Raw genomic sequence first — 20,003 nt, forward strand, 5'->3', positions numbered from 1 at the left:
ACAAGGGTTTTACATATAGGGAACACAGTCCCTATCTACAGTATATATCCTGTAGACACCTGTCTTTAATCAAACTATAGGATGTTGAGGCAGGGACATGATTAAGAGGTAATATAGTAGAGTCCTATTAAAGCCTATTAAAGTTTGTTTGGCTAGTGTTTTCAAGAAAGAAGAAGTGGCACATTAATATTTTGTGTTAATTACAAGGGTTTAAACTACATTTGTTTATTTTCTACACTCCCAAGGATCACTGAGGCTCTGGACCAAAATGTTCTCTAACTGAAATCTCTTGATCTGAACAGTGAATACTAGACAGGCGGGACTTGCTCCAAGCGATAGACTGAAGATTGTTTTTTTTGTTAACCTTTTGCTTCAGAAAACTGAACTGATCTTTCTTGTGTTTAAGAAAGTGACAGAACCACTGCTCTGAGGACACGAGGTTGTTTTGTTGCCACAAGTGGTGTTGGTGGAAAAATAGGTGGTGCCATTCCTTCTGGGCCAGAATCTACAAACCAATACTCCAGTATGGTGAGCAGAGACACTATGCTGTAGGAGATTTTTGTCCTTCAGATAAGATGTTAATGGATTATGTCGCTAAATACTCCATGGTACTATGGTAACCCCAGGGTCGTGGCTAAATTCTTCTCTGGTCTTATGCAATCTGCCTTCCTGAATATCAAATGGTGAAGCAGCTTCTTACTCCCCCACTTCATCTACTGTTTAGTAAGTGTAGGCTTCTGTAGATCACAGTGTGGGTGATGCTCTTTAGTGGTGGATGAAGTCGCTACCCTCCTGTAATGTAAAATACTTTGGAAGAGAAATATTTTATATAAATGAGAGGGGTACAATTTTAAAGAATTTTAAAGTGTAAGAAATTAAAAGATGACTGAAGTTTGTTGTTTCATCTTCTTACAATTTACAATAAATACATAATCATGTTAGTACAGTATATGCTGTACAAGTACTGTACAGTATGTCAGTGATCTTAAGGAAGATCAGATGAACTGTGAGTAGAGAGACCCACTGTAACTGTAGAAATCAAAATACCAAAAAATGCCAGGGTACCGGCATTTCTGTTGGAGCTGATCTACTGTATTCTGAAGTTGTTTTGATCCAGTACCAAAACAGAGTAGAAAAGATAAGAGATTAAAATTATGGAAGAATAAATTGTATAAATGTTTCTGTTTGTTGATTGTTTATTGATCCAAATTAAAATACTAGATATGAAAAACAAATGGCCAGCACAGTGGCACAGTGGTTGGCATTGGTGTCTTGCAGCTTTGGAACTCTATCTGTGTTCAGTTTCTCGGGTGCTATCTCTGTGTTATTATGTTCTCCCCATGTCCGTGTGAGTTTTCTAAGGGTATTCTGGTTTCCTCGTGCTGCCCAAAGACAAGCTGGTTAATTAATCTCTTTCTGTAAAAGTTGCCCTTGTGTGAGTGTGTGTGTTGGTGTCTTTGTATGCCCTGCGATGACTGGTGTCCTGTCTAGGGTGTGTCCAGCCTTGCACCTAATGTTTCCATGATAGTCTCTGAGCCACTGCAAGTCTGAAGTGGATAAGTGGATAATGAAAGTGATGATAACGATGATGATGATGATGAAGGAAAATCAAAATATTTATTAATGATGGCAGCATACCTGAGGGTATAATGAAGAAATAGGGAAAGGGATATAGAGATGAAGAGCTCTTCAAATAGTTTCCAGACCTTACCCTGATAGCCCTAGCCTGTCATAGGATGTTTATCTTTGACCTCAGTTTAAGATCTATAGTTCATGCTTTGTTAGTTAAAAACGAACTCACCTAACTTAGGTTATGCTATAGTATTACATAATTAGGAGAGAACCACCAAAGCTGGGGGGGGGTTGAGTTTCAAGGCAGTCCACACAGCGGCCGCTACAGTATGCAGACGAGATGGGAGTCTGCTCGTCTGCAGTGACATCAATGAGAGGTGCACTCTTTTTCCAAACTCTCCTGTGAAGCACAGCCTAGTCCTCAGCACATTAAATACTATTACAGAGTTTTGATTACATGACATGTTACTTATGAAAGTAATTGATTTATCCAAATTGGGAAGGTGTAAAATAGAAAAGACAAAAAGTTCAAGCTACTGTACATTCTCTTAATACAATGAATTGTTTAAATGCTACATAGAGGTAGTCAGTCATAATACCTTAGTTGTTATAATACCTTGCAAATAGATATTTAAAAATATGAAATGGCAGGAAATGCAGATTCACATTTTCTTTCTGTAAGCTAAGTGATTATTTTTTCAAACACAGGCTATGATAAATTGTTGTAAACCTATACTTTTCAAATTGAAAGTGCACAAAAGCATCAGATATATCAGATATATCTTTATTTAAAAAAGGATATGCATGTATTTTGTGTGATGATATTGAAAAGCTTAATAATTTTATAATAATGTTTTAATATCAGTTTTACAGTCTAAATGATTAAGGCATCGGATTGTTAAAAAGTAAATTAATACAAAATGAATGTATGTACTGTACAGGTATCATGGTGGTGAATTGTGAGGTGACTTTTCTACTGTACAGTAGATGAACATAACCAGCTTTCCACCAGACAGACACAGAGTGAAGAACTAGAGGCCTTTAAAGAGCATTATCCATTGGTGTTACTTGTTTCTGATTTAGTGTAAATTAGTACTGTGACTAATGCCTTTATGTCTAATTGTGTCTGCTCCATTCATTTTCAGTACACATTATTCCAACATGTATTGAATGAATCATCAATGGAAATAGGCAGCATGGTGGCAAGAGGCTTTTAGTGTTGTTGCCTCAAATTAACTGGGCCCTGAGTTCAAAGTTGGTTTTCTGTTTTATTGTTTTTCCCACGTTCATGTTGATTTTTGTCAGGTGCTCTGCTTTCCTCCCACCAACCAAAGACATATAGTTTAGATTTTCTGCTGTGAATAATCCCTTTCTAAACTGGGAGAGGTTTTTTCCAGGAATGATGAGACTTGGTTATGCCACCAAATCACACCTACTGTAAATGAGCAAAATAGACAGAATGTCCTCCTCTCATTTGTAGACTGGAAAATGATTCAGTAAAACAATATTGCTGGAAACTAGTAATCATGCATTTTGTGCCATTGCAATAGGATCAAATAAGGCTTCCAAGAATTGTCGAGTGGAAAGTATGAGAGTTTCAGCTGTTAAGAAAAAATACTTTTATTGTTCTAACGGGAAACAAACCACCCTTCTACTGATACAGTGCACAATAGTCACTGTAATTATTATTCTGGTAGGTACTGGAATGATTTTAAAAAGAAAGATTTTGTGTTATTTGTGTGCTTACAAAAATAAATAATCGAATAGCTAATATTGAAATCATTATAAAGCCACCAAAGCTTAGATGTATACATGTAAGGTTTGCCTTGTGGCATTGTAAAAACGGAATATATAGATCCTAAATTCCATAAAAAGTATATTACTCTTCCTTTTTGAAGTGAATATTTAATTTGTCATTTGAAAAACATTTTCAACCAAACAATGAAATGGACTAATTTGTTCATGTGAAATCTCCTCAGCCCCTTGTATTATCATTGCCACGTACATTCACCACTTTTCCACTACAGTTTTTCCATTTCAGAGCTCCATGTAAGATCAAAGAGAGATATCTTCCAATGATCACAAGATAGACGTTTAAACTTAAAAAAAGCCAGGTTTATTTATCAGATGTCCAGGTATTCAAAACCAAATTAAACTGTTTTTAAAATGGTTTAACAAAAGCAATCCGGTCTACAATGAAGTGAAAAGGAAGATGTGGTGTTGTTCAGTTAATCACTGGGAAATAGCAGGGCCTATTGTAACTGGTCCTTTAGATGTCACCCAGTCCTCCGTGTTTCACACCAGTCTGCTGCTGTCCACCGCCAGCAGTCATGCGGTTAATAGGAATTATCTTTATTGTGGTTTCTTTAAAGGAGTACCAGCGATCGTGCCATGTTGTCCAGATTATGCCATTGTCAAAACCGTGTTCCCCAGCATCTTCCTTTGTATACCTTCCACCTTGAAACAAGAATCCAGATTATTTGATATTACAGATATGAATAGAGACACCCATTTAAGTAATAACACGATCTTCTGAAATCTGTGCTTTTCATTTAAGGACACCATAGAATTCTGTGGTATTTTTCCCTTAGAAAAAACAAATTACCTGATTACTTGTCTTTCCAGTTGTTAATGCAATTATAATTTGTGCCCTAATGGACTATCCAGTGCTAATCAGAATTGCTTTGATGTAGCGCATAGAGAGGGCAGCTAATGAATTACAGACAATTAACTTTACCTGTGTAGTATTTGCCATTGAGATGGGCAGCATGGCACCGGTTCATCCACCAGCCTGAGCCATCCTGTTGAGCACAGTTGCCAGGGTACTTGTCATTGTCATTGTCAAAGGTACTGAACTGCATCCCATTATGAGAAGTGTAGAACTTGTCACTGGGGTCTTCCCCAAAGTCAACACCATCAAAGGCATCACCGGCATCACCTCCATAGTAATAAGCATAGGTCAGGCGATACTTGTCTGCCTCGGGGGCTAATTTGAACATTGCGTAGTCTGCATGTCTAGAGTCAAAGCAATAAAAAGACAAAAATGTGTGTTAGTCTGCATTCTGCAATGAAACACCACATTCAAAGGAAGGAGAAGATAAAAAAGTAGAAAGTATGTAGGACAGTCTTAAAGCAACATACTGTAGCAACAAGCAAAGCTAACAAAATGCATTTAAATAACTTAAGGTATTCTAACATACATCTGTGATATGTGGCAATACTGTTTTGATTTCTATTCATAAAAACTTAAATATTCTTAAAATGTATGCTAGCCCACAATACATGCCAATAAAGATCCCATTACTTGTGTAGTGCAATTACTGTATCTATGGATGCTTTAAAACCTTCCCTGCGAAGCAGTGTACAGCATATAACTGTTCAGCAAAGTAAACTGTTTTTAACTAGGCACAGCCAGAACACACTGCAAGGTCAAATTGGCGTCACCTCAGATTTAAGATAGAATAAGCAACCGTTATGTAATATGGATCAAAGTGCAATGTCTCACAAGAACTCCGCACTTCAAAATGTTCACTAATTATTTAAGATAGCTAAGACAACTATTTACAAGTAAGATGTATTGAAGTACTTCAAATATTTTTTATTCAGTTCATAAATAAAACTGACAACTAAGCACGCTTTATGGATATACAGTAGTCAAGAAATTCTGTTGTATAAAAACCATGCAGCGGAGACTTCTCAAATATGACCAGGTTAGGCAGCTTTTCATGCCCTGATATGAAAACATAGCCCTGCCTTTCCTTACTCCTAAAACCACCTTTGTTTTCTTGAGTTATATTTAAGTGAAAAAATACATATTTTATTTTTTTCTACTTTGTACATGTGTATGTAGATTTGCATTAAAATGGGTGGGTAGCTGCGTCAGCATGCATAGGCTGCAAAGGAACAAGTAATAGGTTTATTCCATGCTGAAAAAAAGAAGAAAGAGAACACAACGTTTCGGCCGTGGAGCCTTCTTCAGGTGTTGACACCTGAAGAAGGCTCCACGGCCGAAACGTTGTGTTCTCTTTCTTCTTTTTTTCAGCATGGAATAAACCTATTACTTGTTCCTTTGCATTTAAATGTTTACTATAATTCCCAGCAAAATTGCCATCCCACTTTTCTCCAGAACTGAAAATCAAAAGAATCACCCCCTTAATCTTTGCAGAATAACCACATTTCTCAATCTTTTCATTATATTCTTTTATACTGTACTTTGTCTGGCCATTCCAGTCTGTCATCTCAAGCCTTAGAATATATGGAATACTGGACTGGGTGGAAATCAGATGAATTTTTTCATTCCCAATCCAGAATTCAGACGTATCATCTGGAGTCAAGTAACCAAATCCCTCTTTGTACTGAATCCAGTTCCTGAAGAAATTCACAGAGCCATCACGTCTCTAAAAAATAAAGAAAAATATGTATTTTCCCGCATGTATTGCAAATTAATTTTGATAAACAGTTATTTAAATTCTACCTACCCTTTGAAGGACTGTCCAACCATTCCCAAATCTGTCTATTTGACAGTAAACCAAGAATTGTTCTTTTGCTTTTACTGGTTTGATAAAGTACAGACCGCTGACCCTGGCACCTTTGTTGGTAATGTCTTGGCAATCTGATAGAAAATAATAATGCAGCAGAGAAATAAATGAAATGAGTAGCAGCAACATTGACCACTGGCTTAGTACAGAATGTTATCATGATATACCATTGTTCAAAAAATACATATTCCCAAATCATCTTAAATAATATAGGACAACAAAAATGTTTTCTGTTTACTTAGGAACAAATTCAAAATTCTGCCATTTGTCAAAATACCTTTTCCAGTAGTTGGTTGAATCTCAACAGTATCTTTGCAGGGCTGTTTACAAGATTGCTCAAGCTGGAGAGCCATTTGTTTGATTTGCACCATTCTCTTGTCATTTGAATCTATAATATTTTGGAGCTCACTAGGAAAAAATAAGTAACAGAGTTATTTATACGTAACTGAAATGGCACCATACAACTAAAAGAATGCCTTTCACCAATCTATCAAATGCAATAAATGTAATTTGTTAAATGACAGCTACAAGGAAGTTATACTGTATCTCTTCTTAGATTACTGCTTTTTTTCTAGCAAATTGAATTTAAGATGTTCTAGTGAAATACTGCAATACAATATTCTTGGCGAGAATACTTCTGTCCATCTGTAGAGTTGCAAGCAAATATCCACACCTTGCAAGTTATATTAAGTTATTTGCTTTCATTAGCATTATTATTCCATTCAATTAGCACTATTTCATTCAATACAACCAAACGAGATTTTAACTTCAAGGCGTCTTAAACAAAACCAATCAATTTACTCACTATATCTGTCCCTCCTGGTAGACAATACTCTTCTCAAATCGCAGAATATCATCCAACATGCTGCTTGATTTTTTTATGTAACTATCTGAAATTAAGAAAACAATTGTCTGATAAAAATAGAGATGGGGTATGATTGTCCTAATACAATAAAGTTTGACTAAGTTGTGCGATGTCAGTCGATTCTGAAGTATGGTACTTATAGTCTTATAATGTCTACAATGTTGTTTTGGGAGAGCATTTACTAGCGTTAGTAGCGTTATATGTATAATACATTCTAATCATAATCTTTCAGCGATGTATCCATTGAAATACACTTTACCTGGTGAAGACTTTTGCGCAGCTGTACTGGAGTCTCTCATGTATACTACAGTTTCCTGTGCCCCTTTAGTTAAATTTGATATCTGGGTTAGTAAATTCTCCAAGTATTTAAGATCCTCATCAACGCTGGGTTTGTATCGCTGTAGGTAATCTGCGATTCCACATGTTGTGGGACAATATCGCCCCTGTAAAATCAGAACAAACCCTCAAATAAGCAAAGAATTAAAGTTGCGCCAATACAACAGCAACAGCATCACGTTGCCATAGAATATAATTAAAATAAATGTCATTTAATGTCAACATTTCGTATAAAACGTTTACAAATAGTGATACATAGGCCCTTGAGTAAAAAAAACGAACTTACGAAGTTATCACTTGGGGTGCAAACTTCCGCTGTTGATGTATATTGCTAGGAAAATAAAGCATAACGATTTAGAGACGTTTTAATTTTACATACAGTACATCGATTTTCTCTGAAATGGAATATGACTTACCGCCAAACTTGACGAAACCATAAGGACAAAAACGGTTATATGAAAGAAAGTCTGCGCTTTCAACACCCCCATGTTGTAGTTAAAAGTCTTTGTTGCCTTCTCTGTGAAAAGTGAAATGTCTCAATACGGAGACGAAATTTATCTGATCTGTACTCTCCATGCAGCCCAAGATAATGGGAGGTGCATAATCTCTGAGGTCAGTTGTATTGACAGCTGTCACTGTATCCCAGTTACTCACTCTGTTTGAAGAACATTTTGTCAGTCTGATTTACGAAAACGTACTTATTCAGACATAGTAAGCAATTTATTTTAAAAAAAAATCATAGTTCCCATACTCCTTCAAAAGCCAACATAACCAAATATGTAATTATATACAAAGCTACATAAATTAGTTCACACAATCAGTTTCCAACTACCTTTAAATTACGAGACTTGTCACATGTGTGTGTGATCTAACAGTATCATGATTACTGTAAAAAGCTCTGAGAAATGTTTTTTTTTCCATTGGTTCAAAACCTAGTGTATCCAGTGGCAGCTCTAGTGAGGTAGTGTTAGTGGACCATAGAGAAAGTTTGCCAGCAGTGAGATGCTTTCACCACTCACAAGCACCCCTGACTGCTTCCATTGCTTCCTGCAGCAGTTCCAGGAGTGTCACCCATAGGCTGTGTGGTGGTGAGAATTATGAACCTATTCAATTGGACAAAGAATGAGAGCTTCTGGGAGCTAAGTCCCAGTTTTGGACTACTGTACATCAGGAATTGCTTAGGATGCATATACAAGCCAATAGCAAGGTGTCTCAAGTGGATGAATATTCAGTGGATTTAGGCTGCAGGCTGAACTACATATTGATTAAGGAATGACTTTTAGGTCCCTGCTGTAACTGATGAGGGAAAGAGCTGTGACGAAAACAGTTCCAGGGGACTACTTGCAATTCTCAGTAGTTATTATTAGGCCTAGAACCAACAAGCTCCCTCTAGCTTTGTGCAGTAAATCACATGTTGCATGCTTGTATCTTTGATGTTTAAGAAGGATGACCCATATGGACCAGAGATCAGACATCAGGAAAAAATAGTATTGGACTATTGTGGCATTCTCACAAGCTGGTAACAGGAACACCTGATTAAAACTAAGCGTGAAAATAAACAACCATATGGTCTGAATTGTGGCATGAAACAGGGACCAATTGATAAATAATAAGTAGGAGGAAGTCTCTATTTTTCCAAACTATATACAGAAAGGCCTGGAGACAGAATAGTTATGTTACAAGATAATAAATTAGCATTACCATCTCTCAGCCTGATCTCATCAGTTCTCAGAAGCTAAGCAAGACTGGTCCATACTGGGATAAGAGACCACTAAGGAAAACAGGTTCCCACTACAAAATGTTCATGAACTACAGAAGTATTCCCTGTGGACCAGGTTATTGTGAACCAATGACTAGAGACACTGTGCTGTAGGTGGCACCAGCTTTGAGATAAGATACTACTGTAATATTTAAAATTGTATATTTAATAGCGTGACCACTGTCGCTAAATGGCTAGTGTGTGTCAGCAAGGTGAGTGCCGCACGTCAATGGTATATGAAATTCTGTTCGATGCTCAACTCCTATTAAAACTGCAAACTCTTACGAAAGAATGAAAGTTATATATAATGATATTACTAATGCTTGGTGATCAAATATTGACTTAGCCCATTAAACAGTGCAGAAGAGGATTTTGGAAGCCTCCCCAAAGAACAGTTTAGAATGGCCAAAAACTCAGCAGTAATAGACATTTATTACAGCTCATTTTATGACATTTTACCGTATGTAGGGGTTTTCTTCACTGTTTCTTGTATGTTTAGTCTCCCAGTCTGTAATCACCATAAAAAGGTCCTTTTTATGCCTCTCTATTATCCTGAAAATTGAGTTGCTGGAGTTCTCACTGGTACTACTGTGTGGTAGTTGAATTCCTCTTTGAACCTACCATTGCAAATGTTCTAAAAAAAGGCCATTAACAAAAAAATACTTTGGTGTGTTTATTTAACTATTGGCAGATGTCACATCCAATAAAATATCATGTGAGAATTAGCAATCACAAGTTCTGAACCTGCTTTTACCCCCATTTATCATGGGCACCTAAATGATGCATAAAGGATAAAGCGGATTAGCAAACGAATTGGTCACTAACCAAAAGGGTTAACCAGGTTCAGCACGTTTCTTTTCTTCAGCTACATGCCCCAGGATTATGTTTTTAGAGTTGTGAAATTTTCAGGGCACACAGGTGAGTGTGTGGGTAGAAGTCAGGTTGGCAAACATTCACTCATTCACAGTCAAGGTCAAGTAAATGTTCAAAATACACAGGTGAATAACATGATATTTCAAAATAATCAGGAAAGACCCTTTAAGACCTATACAACATGCAGTATGTAGTTGTATGAAACTATTCTGTAAAATGTACAGACCTTTATTGTAGTTGTTTAGGACACCTGAATATACAGTAGCTCATACTGTACTTAGAGGTCTTGCAGGTTGGAGTATAAAGAACTGATAAACAGAGACTAGAAAAGTGAACATTTTGTACTATGCCATGCTGTTCTCTCACTCCTTTCCCATTACACAAGGAATGTGCAATAAATTCCATGCTAAATCATTCAGAATTAGTTTTGCTTGAGATAAAATCTAACTCTGTAATGACACACAAATACGTCAGTACACAATAGAAGAACCCGGGCACTATGTCAGCTTGGATCCCATTCCTACTTTGTCCCTGATGTGTACAGTATTTTGTAGTGCTTGTTTAGGTTTTTTAGGCATTTAGAATGGGACCTGTTGACCTAATGATCTCCATGTGTATGGAACCTGTGCAGTATGAATAGGAATGTTTATGTGCACAATATTGAAGAACCAGTAATTAAACATTTGATAAACAGCATAAATAAATTAAAAATCTAATAATCTTAATATAATTAAGAGAAACCATTTACATATATTTATCATTCATAATTATATATAAATGATGGCTTCTGCAATGTCTTCATTTGTCCACATTATTCTAAAACATTTTATACTGTATTTGAATATTAATTAAAAATGTTTTTAAAATCTGAAATATATACAGTTGATCAAGACATGTTTCTCTGCTTGGAGAAACAGAGAGCATGCTTCTCATAAGGGGTAAAGTAGTGGTAAGCCCTTTGGTCAACCATGAGAATTCCAGTAGCTAATACAAGGGGCTTTTCATATGACTGCTCTGTTTTTGTGCCTCCTTTGGCAGCAGAAATAAGGGTAGAACTGATTGATTAGAATACTAATAACAACCTGACCGCACAGAGCTATTCTGACCAAGTCCTATGAATTTATCTGATTTCCTTTCTGTGGGCTCATCCTGACAAGACAACTTTCCAGCTACACAATACACATTCTCATGTAAACTGTGCATTTCCTGTGGGATGTTATACTGTGGGACAGCTATACTGTGGATGTCCTACTTGTTCGATGGGGATCAAGTCTAACTTCTGTGGGATGTGAAAGACTGATGTGTGGCATCTAGGGCTCAGACACCAGAGAACAGGCATGTCCTTTACCTAAATTATGAAAGGAATGGGACAGAATCCTACAAGACAACATCTGCATCTCTGTGGAAAACATTCATTGCAGACGTACAATGCAACTGTAATGCTTCCATTAGTGTCCACATATGCAGACACACTAACCTGTGACATCTTGTTTATCAATGTGTTTTCTGCTATTATAACACCTTTGACTGTGTTATAGTAAAAAAATATATGAAAAGTTAGAAACTGCTTCTTCATCAAGTAGGAAAAACAGTGAGAGAAAACAAGAAACTTTTGCACTGGAGTGTAAGAATATGTGTGTAAAAAGTGAAGTTTTCAAACAAGATGCATCCTCTTAGTATTGAGTTTACTGTACAAATACATTTCAGGCATATAATGATAAAATTACACATAGAAAAGCCAATGTATGTCAGAAATACATTGGAATATAAATTAAGATACATGTCATTATGTGTTCAGTTTCGATTTATTTTCACACCATTTTTGATATTGCAATTTATATATTTTTTAATTATATAGTTTTAATTTTAACATATGTATTTCCTTTTTCATATGGGATTTAGCCAGAACAAAGAGGATGTTTTGTAAGATTTGGGGGATGAACTGTATGTATTTTGTAAAAAAAAATCAATAACCAGCAGCTGCAGAAGGAGTCTTGAAAGATTGCTTTTACCTCACAAAGCAGTGATCAGTAAATACAAGTGTTGGATCTGTGTGATGAAACAAAGTGACTTACCTGCATTAACCCTTGAACTTTTGAACTCCATAACTACAATCAGGCCAAGTCAAGAGCACTTACAGCAGTTTAGAAAATGTATGGGAATACCTCAAAGTTGCTATCTAATGAACTTATTATTTGAAAACTGTACAATGATGACTTGGACTTTCATATTTCCTTTAACCTAATACTCTTGTGTTTAAAGAAACTGTGTCCTTAATACTTGGATTTTGTAACGTTGATGGTTAATAATAATCCATCTAGCCATCCATGTTCTTAACTGGTTTATTCAGTACATGGTTGCGGAACTGGGGTCCTGGGCTCAATTCCTGGGGAGCTGTCTCCATGGGGTTTGTATGTTTTCCCCATGTTCATGTGGATTCCTCCAGGTGCTTCAGCTTCCTCCCACTGTGTGTGCCCTGTGATGGAATGGCATACGATCAATGGTGTAACCTGCTTTGCGCACATTGCTTGCCAGCTCCTCAGTGATCCTGTATTGGATAAAGTGGTTAGAAACTGGATGGACAGAGTTGGTCTCTTGGGCACCAGCTGTCAACTATTCTCACAAAATTGTCTTACAGAAGTTGAGTAGGTTTTAGATCTGTGTTGGCAGAACAATGCACTTTTTCAATGCTGTTCTATTCCAGGATTGTTTGAATTAACCTTACAAGATGTGATCTGATATTATTATCATTTTTAAAGTATTACTAATTTATTGGACTGAATTAAAACAGTTATTAATTTAATGTTATAAACTTCAGGACAAATTCTACTCAAATGGGATTTAACATAGATTTCACGGTCCTAGTTTTCATAGACTAATAAAGCACTCAACTACATTATGTTCCTTATAAAGGGCTTGTTCAGGAAATTGAGGTTGTGTTGTTTCAAGATAATTGTTTCATTTTCATCAGCTTCCAAATGATTTCCTGATTAATTAAATAATTAATCACCCAATCTAGAATCCAGTAACAGTTTACAAAGTTATCTGTAATAATAGTTGCTTTCAGAAGGAATTACGAATGTAATTCCAAATGTCATACCATGCTTGATAACAGATGCTTACTGTATTAATACTGTTAGAAATGTGTATAGACTGGCATGGGTTGTACATTTGGATTCTATATGCAAAAAGCTTCCATGGACTTTTTTGTGTTACTTTAGTTATGTTTTTAAAAGAGTAATTTATTAATGAACGTGGGTTTTGGTCATGTGGCATCTTCGGCAAACAGAAGCAAATTTATTTTATTTTAGCTGATTGCCAGACCTTCCAGACACACTTACTTTTCAACTCACCTTCTATAAGTAAAGTCATGGTCCAACATCAGTAGGTTATAGTCTTCTGTAACCTTCTGGACTCTTGTCAGAACTAACCTGCTAATAATGAACTTGCATATACTTCCATGTACTCGTCTGAATCACACACTTATTTAATTTCATTTTGGCATCTCACATGCAGATTGCACGCAGATTATTTCTATACCTCTGAACATACATATTTTGTCACCTTTAAAATAATGCACACTTTTTAACTTAATTGTATACTCATACATACTAAAGAGTATTTATACATTTAAGTTATTATTAAAATAATTAAATAACTTTTTTACTGTTATTATACTGTTATTACTGTTGTTAGCCATAAGACATCTTGCACACAGAATACAAGCAATATGTGCTTGTCTGTATCCATTTATAGAAACTAGTTATGAGCATATCTGATAAAATGTGTTCTAACATTGTAATAATATTAATAATGTATTATAGAATTAAATAGGGGTTTTAGTTTCATAATAATGTTATAACTTTTAATAATGTCTTATGATCGTTTGAAGCAACTTGTATAGTGAAGAACAATACAGTAGATTGTTCTTGATTACTTATAATGGAGCCCCCAACTAAAGTTTTTACAATAATTTCTGCTACATATTTACAGTCACATCTGGAACAATAACCTTTGTCACTTCTGTAATGTTTCAATTTTAAAATTGAAGACAATCCTATAAAGAATGTCTTAATTATTTGCCTTAAATGCACTGGAGAAAATAATCCTTTTCTTGATTTATTGCATAATACACATTGAACATTTTTTGTTATTTACAAAAGACTGTAGTAACTTGGAAAAAATTCCAAAATGAAATTGTATGACAATATTTAGCTACTTAAGAGTTTGTTTTGACTGTTTCAGAGTGTACCTAAAAGAAATGGTACTGTGCCATTGTATGTTTTACCTTGTTCAAGAGATCAATGGCCTTTTTGATATCCTTTTGGCCTGCCTGTTTGTGAACACTGCTCGAAAATTAGCAGAAAATGAGTAAGATCAAATATTTCTGTGAATCGGTAATAACTGATTTGCCAGTAATTCACTTTTGCCAAATACATGTTTTTTCAAAGTGATGGTAACACAAGTCATTTTGAATTGCTGGGTAAGCTTCACATTCTTCTTAAATGTAAATATAAGTAAGAAACTTGTTATCAAGCTAGATATTGTATTACAACAGCAAAAGCAGAGCAAAGGATAAACTAAAATGTCTCAGTGATAAAATGGGAAATATTTAAACAATGAAAGGGGAATGAGTGATATATTTAAGAAATATTTCACTGAGGTATTTACAAAGGGAAAAACAAAAACATGCCTCGGGCTGATGAAAGATGGGGATCTGTATTAAATTATATCAGCCTAGAAGAAGAATAGAACTGTAACAGGTAACTGGAAACAAGATCAACAAGTCTTGGGCTCCTAACAGTATGCTAATGATTATACTTAAGGGAAAAGAGATGCATTTGCAGGTCATCAACACAACTCTTCTAGCAGACACTTAACACAGCAGTGCAGCTGGAAAAGTAAGCAATTGGAATTGCATTCAAAATGATTTGTTGGGAGATTTAGGAAGTGAAAAATGTAGTGTAGATAGGACATGTGGATAACTGCAATACTGTACGCTAATGAATAGTGCCATGTTATTTTAATGACCATTCACCACAGGATAACATACTGTACAGGAGCTTGGGAAGGAAGTGTTCTATCTATAGGTCCACCAATACCAATTAAATGATTGTTTTCCCTTAGGTGTTTCCCACTGATGTACTATCCTACCCCAACCTTGCTAAACCTCAAACATCTAACAAAACATACTACAGCAACACCATAATTGACACCTAATAAGTGTGCTTATATAAAAATTAATTCTCAAATTGCTGACAGTTGCTTTATGTAAAATACAGAAAAAAGGTAAGTCTTCAGAATGGGGGTATTACAATTAGTAAAGTACCACATGTACAGTATCTGTATTTAAACCACTGCTCATCATAATTTCTATCAATGATCTAGGTTGTAGTATAGTAAACTCGTCAAGCTTGTAATTAATACCAAAAAAAGAGGGTAAGCAAACATGTTAGAAGCTATAAATGAAATTCAAACAAGTTTAAACAAAATTCAAGATTGAGAAAATCCTGGCAGGTGACATTTAACATAGACGGGTGTACAATGCTATACAGAGAGAAAATATATATATATTTAAGATAGGGAAAACTAAGCTTTAGGAAGCTACCAATGTTTAAGTGTTGACTGCTTTTTAATTGTCTCACTATTTGGTGAAGCAGTAAAAAGGGTAAACTGAATGTTATGCTGGATAGTTAGAAGTACAGTATATAAAACAAGGGATGTTTAAATTGTACAGTGCATTGCATTGAAGTGCAGTGCTCCCTACCCCTGCTGGGATTTGATCCTGATCCATCAAAGACTCTGAGCGTGTACAGGACCACTCCCTATATGTATCTCAGTCGTGCTGCCTTCTTCCATGTTTTTATTTAAATATTAATAGGATTATAAATCACTTTAACTGTATTTCATATTCTAACATATTGTATCCACCATCCATTATCTAACCACTTCATCCAATTCAGGGTTGTGGGGGTGCTGGAGCGTAACGTGGCAAGTAATTGGCACAAGGCAGGATACATCCTGGACAGGACACCAGTCCGTCACAAGGCACACACAGACACAGATATAGACACACTCACTCACTCAATTTTCCCAGAAGCCATTTACCAGTACTTTATGTCTTTGGACCATGGGAGGAAACCAGAACCCTAGGAGGAAACACACAAGAACACAGGAAGAACATACAAACTCCACACATATAGCACCTCAGGAGCTGAACTCTGGGCCCCAGTGCTGTGAGGTAGCAATGTGCAGCCCTACAGTAATGACATAATTCTTTAAATTATTGTAATATTAACCAAATAAAATGATGTGTTTTGAGTACATGGACGTTTTAGATGACAGAAAAAAATAGATCTTTGCTACCATCTAGAGTTAAAATAATGTAATACAGTCGGAAAGCGGAACTTGTTATATTTGGATTGCTGAGCTACACGGGAATAATTGTGTAACACACAAAATTATTGAACTTTGGGATTTGTTTTACTATAATTTATTTATGTCCTATTAGTTTTGAAATGATAGAGCTTTTAAGGTTACGTGCTGCTGCCTACCGTAGCGGATGCCATTCCGCTTTGGTTAGGAGTATTCTTTTCAGAGTTGGAAATAAATTATTTTACACAAATATCAATGTTTCCAGTTTCCGATACGCAGAGAAGGATTACGTGAGCAATAAGCATCGGGATAATAATGTATGTAGAAGAAATTATTCCTCATCTAAAAAAACTGTCAGAATAGGATGTGCTTCTGGTTTCTGGGGAGACACAACAGTCTCAGGTAAATTTCAGTTTAGCTGAGACTAGGACAGAGATAGCTAGCTACCATAACTATGAGCAAGAGACATTTTATTTCCTCCTTTTCTGTCTTTACTCCTCACGAAAACCTTGTTTTTGAAATTGTATACACAAATACTCTTGAGTCGATTATTTTATTACCCAAGGCTACGAGTTTGCTTAAATACATTCCTAACATAGTCCCCCCCTCCCAAAATTTTATTTGCTTTGAACTAACTTTTTCCATGTAGTTTGTAAGTTTGGTGGTATATTTGTAAATGACGTATGCTAAAATACGTATTGTTGAATTTAGTGTGCGTGCATGTGTATTATTTAAACATGGTATTTTGTGCCTGCCTGATGCTGAAATCAAATGTAACAAAACGTTTTTGGTCGTATTAATCTCGTTTTCTGAATTAGACCTTCCTATTTCAGCACCATCTAAAATTTCTGTCTTCTGTACATGGAATTCCCCAAAGTGCATTTTGCGTGGCTAGGTATCCTAAATGATGGGAACGTAGTAACTAAAAAACATTTTTGTATATATATCTAAATTAAAAAATAATTGAATATTGGCTTACCATGAAGTGTTACATGTGTATACTGTTCAGACTAAATAAAGATATATATTTTGCAGTCCCACAGCTAATATATGGAGGAAAGTTGGATTTCTTGGTCTTTGACTACTTGTCTGAAATAACCATGTCACTACTCACTGCTGCAAAAGCCAAGTCTCCAGTAAGTATGACCATATAAAAATATTTTTAAATGCTCAATACTGTATGTCATTGGATTGTTTATTCTTTAAAGTAGTTTGACAAGATTGGGAAATTTAAAATAATTTTCTTTTAAGCTGGGTTGTGTAACATTGCATCCACAAATAAATAAAACATATCAAATAATTACTCTTAAAAGCTTCCTTTTGTATTCACTATTTGAATGCAATGTTGATTGTGAAGAAATCCTGCATCTATGGGAAACATGAGTACAATGGATGAGAATTAAATGAAAAATCATTTTAAGAAATATCCTTTCTTTAACTTGTTTTATATGACTTTTTTTTTCAAAGAAAATAAAAGATCTGCTCTTAATTTTTAGATTAATGAAACAGTTTGTATGAAAGGGAGCACAGACTATTTATACGGTTTCTGGGAAGATTTTAGAATGACAGAGTGATTAAATCCATGAAATTGACATAGACATGTATATTACATTTATGTATAATATCAATCATTACAGTTTTCTGAAGAAATAAAAAACTGAGGCTTTTACAATACAATTTAAAAAAAGTGAATAACACAATACAACACATATGAAAATGAATTCACAAATGCTCTTTAATCATTCAGATTCTCCTGTAGTGTGTAACCAAATTCAAATAATCTTGTTGGTTTTTTTTAGTCTTTACAGCTGTGAATGTTTGTTAAAAAGTACTTTTTAGAGAATGAAGAGATGATGGCTTTTTTGTTTGATCATATCTGAAAATATTCCATACCTTTCTGTTGTCATTACAAGAAAGAATCTTTCTGATCAGAGCCTTGGAAATGTCATATGAGTTTCTCAAGCCTAGTTGTAGAGGAGCTCCGTTCCTTTTGATCTCTCTGAGCTTCTAATAACATGGACTAATTGATCTTTTATTTGTACTGCTTGCTTAATTAGATCTTTCAACTGGTTATTGCATTCAGTCTTTAGTTTCAAAAACCCCCGCTCCTGGCTTACGGTTTCTAGAGAAATTTAGCAGACACAATTTGGTGTGTAAATATGGTGCTTTCTTTTTTCCTGAGTTTGTAAATTCACTTTCTAAAATAGTATTATGGCTATTTAATCATTAGTAAATGTATTGGATAATTACTGATTCTTAAAACTGTCATCTTGACACTGAAGGATCACTTTACAAGTCAAAAAATATACGAAATGCTGAGGATTTTAAAACCATGTCACCACGCCGCTCATAAGAAAAAAGGTTATCTACTTAATTGACATTAAAAAACACCATATAGAAGCAGTGATTTTGAGAATACTATAATAGTACATCCAGAAAACATACTCTATGTAATTATTTTTCAAAAAGAAGATTGGATCTTCAGATTAATGACAATGTTACTAGCTGAACTGCATCTCTCACCTGCATCTGCTTTTCTTTTCCTTTTGCAGAACTTGGGTTATGCCCCAGATTTTGTGCACATTGCTATAGCACCATTCATTAAGGACATCCATAAAAAAGGTAAAAGGTCAACAAACCATGCATGCAATGTCCAAAAGAGAGGTGACCAAAGCCAGGTTCAAAACCATTGCAAAGGCTAGCTGTAAAATTAATTTTAGATGTGCATATCTGAAACCTGAAACGTTATCCTAAGTCCTAATAATAGATAAAGTTAACCAGGTGAAACAAATGACACAAAACATGATACTCGTTCAACATGTATTTGACAATGTGTGTCAAATGTCATACCATGTGTGACAACGTATGTGAACCTTTAGATTTAGTAACTGGTGGCATCCCCTTGGGCAGCAATGACTGCAAATAAATGTTTCCTGTAACCAGTGATCAGTTAATAACATCAGATTTGAGAAGTTTTGGCCCATTGCTCCTTATAGAGCACCTTCAACTTTGTGACAATTGAGTGGACAGCTCACTTCAGGCCCTGCCATGGGATTTAGACCTGGACTTTGACTAGGCCATTGTAAAATGTAGAATTTCTTCGGCAGTCATTCTTTTGTAAATGTGCTTGTAATTCTTGTAATCCCTTGCCCCTTCATCACTCATTCTTTGTTCGATTTAAACATAATTTTGTTTCAAGAGACATGTGGTTACTACAGTATAAACTCTATTGAGTATTTATATAAAGACTGTTTTTGATTCATGGTAAAACTATGAAATCCCCCTATCTATCTTTGGGATTCAAAAACATTTTCTTAACACTTAAAGTATGGATGTCCAGTAGTTTTCCTTCTTTCGCATCTTTATTGGTGTAGTATTCTCGGCTGAAAGTGTGACTTTAGTTTGAACAGCTTGTTTAGTTGTAGAGAAAACAATTTAACAACAGAGCTACTGGATGAGACAAACTTCATTAAAATGTACTGTAGAAGGTGTCGTGATTTATTAGGAAGTGAAATGTCTTTGCGACACCAATACTCTAGCCCTCCTCAGTTCTTCATTATTAGCTTTGAGGAATTTTCTTAGAATAATTTAGACTTTGTTTCTGTCAGAGGTCTCATCAGATTATTTCTGAATATTGACCACAAGTGGGAGTTAAGAGAGCAGTCAAATCGAAAGGATTGTGGGT

General features: G+C 35.3%; 2 protein-coding genes across 4 annotated transcripts in view; one reads left to right on the top strand and one right to left on the bottom strand.

Moving 5' to 3' along the window:
* Window positions 1-3,665: 3,665 nt before the first annotated feature.
* Window positions 3,666-7,880, bottom strand: fgg (fibrinogen gamma chain). Its single transcript, XM_088633231.1, has 9 exons — window positions 7,728-7,880; window positions 7,598-7,642; window positions 7,235-7,418; window positions 6,916-7,000; window positions 6,388-6,518; window positions 6,051-6,184; window positions 5,785-5,969; window positions 4,310-4,587; window positions 3,666-4,029 (listed from the first exon to the last, which is right to left on the bottom strand). The coding sequence occupies exons 1-9, from the start codon at window positions 7,797-7,799 to the stop codon at window positions 3,842-3,844; spliced, it is 1,302 nt and encodes a 433-aa protein (XP_088489357.1). The 5' UTR covers window positions 7,800-7,880; the 3' UTR covers window positions 3,666-3,841.
* Window positions 7,881-16,382: 8,502 nt separating this feature from the next.
* The window catches only part of LOC148678313 (uncharacterized), a 31,430-nt gene continuing 27,809 nt past the window's right edge, over window positions 16,383-20,003 (top strand). For 2 of the 3 annotated variants that reach the window (XM_088633232.1, XM_088633233.1), the window contains exons 1-3: window positions 16,383-16,720; window positions 17,354-17,454; window positions 18,871-18,940. In XM_088633232.1, the coding sequence (XP_088489358.1) occupies window positions 16,462-16,720; window positions 17,354-17,454; window positions 18,871-18,940 (430 nt within the window). In that variant the 5' untranslated portion in view covers window positions 16,383-16,461. The remainder of the gene's footprint in view (window positions 16,721-17,353; window positions 17,455-18,870; window positions 18,941-20,003) is intronic. The other variant, XM_088633234.1, reaches the window with a different exon arrangement.

Source organism: Lepisosteus platostomus, chromosome 1 (assembly GCF_059453375.1).
Source record: "Lepisosteus platostomus isolate fLepPlt1 chromosome 1, fLepPlt1.hap1, whole genome shotgun sequence".
Lineage (NCBI taxonomy): Eukaryota > Metazoa > Chordata > Actinopteri > Semionotiformes > Lepisosteidae > Lepisosteus > Lepisosteus platostomus.

Excerpts from the sequence above, each read along its gene's own strand:
- fgg (XM_088633231.1), bottom strand. The coding sequence starts at position 7,799 with ATGGGGGTGTTGAAAGCGCAGACTTTCTTTCATATAACCGTTTTTGTC. Across the intron at positions 7,643-7,727 it reads TGGTTTCGTCAAGTTTGGCG|CAATATACATCAACAGCGGA; the intron begins GTAAGTCATATT and ends TTATTTTCCTAG. Across the intron at positions 4,030-4,309 it reads CAATGGCAAATACTACACAG|GTGGAAGGTATACAAAGGAA; the intron begins GTAAAGTTAATT and ends TCTTGTTTCAAG.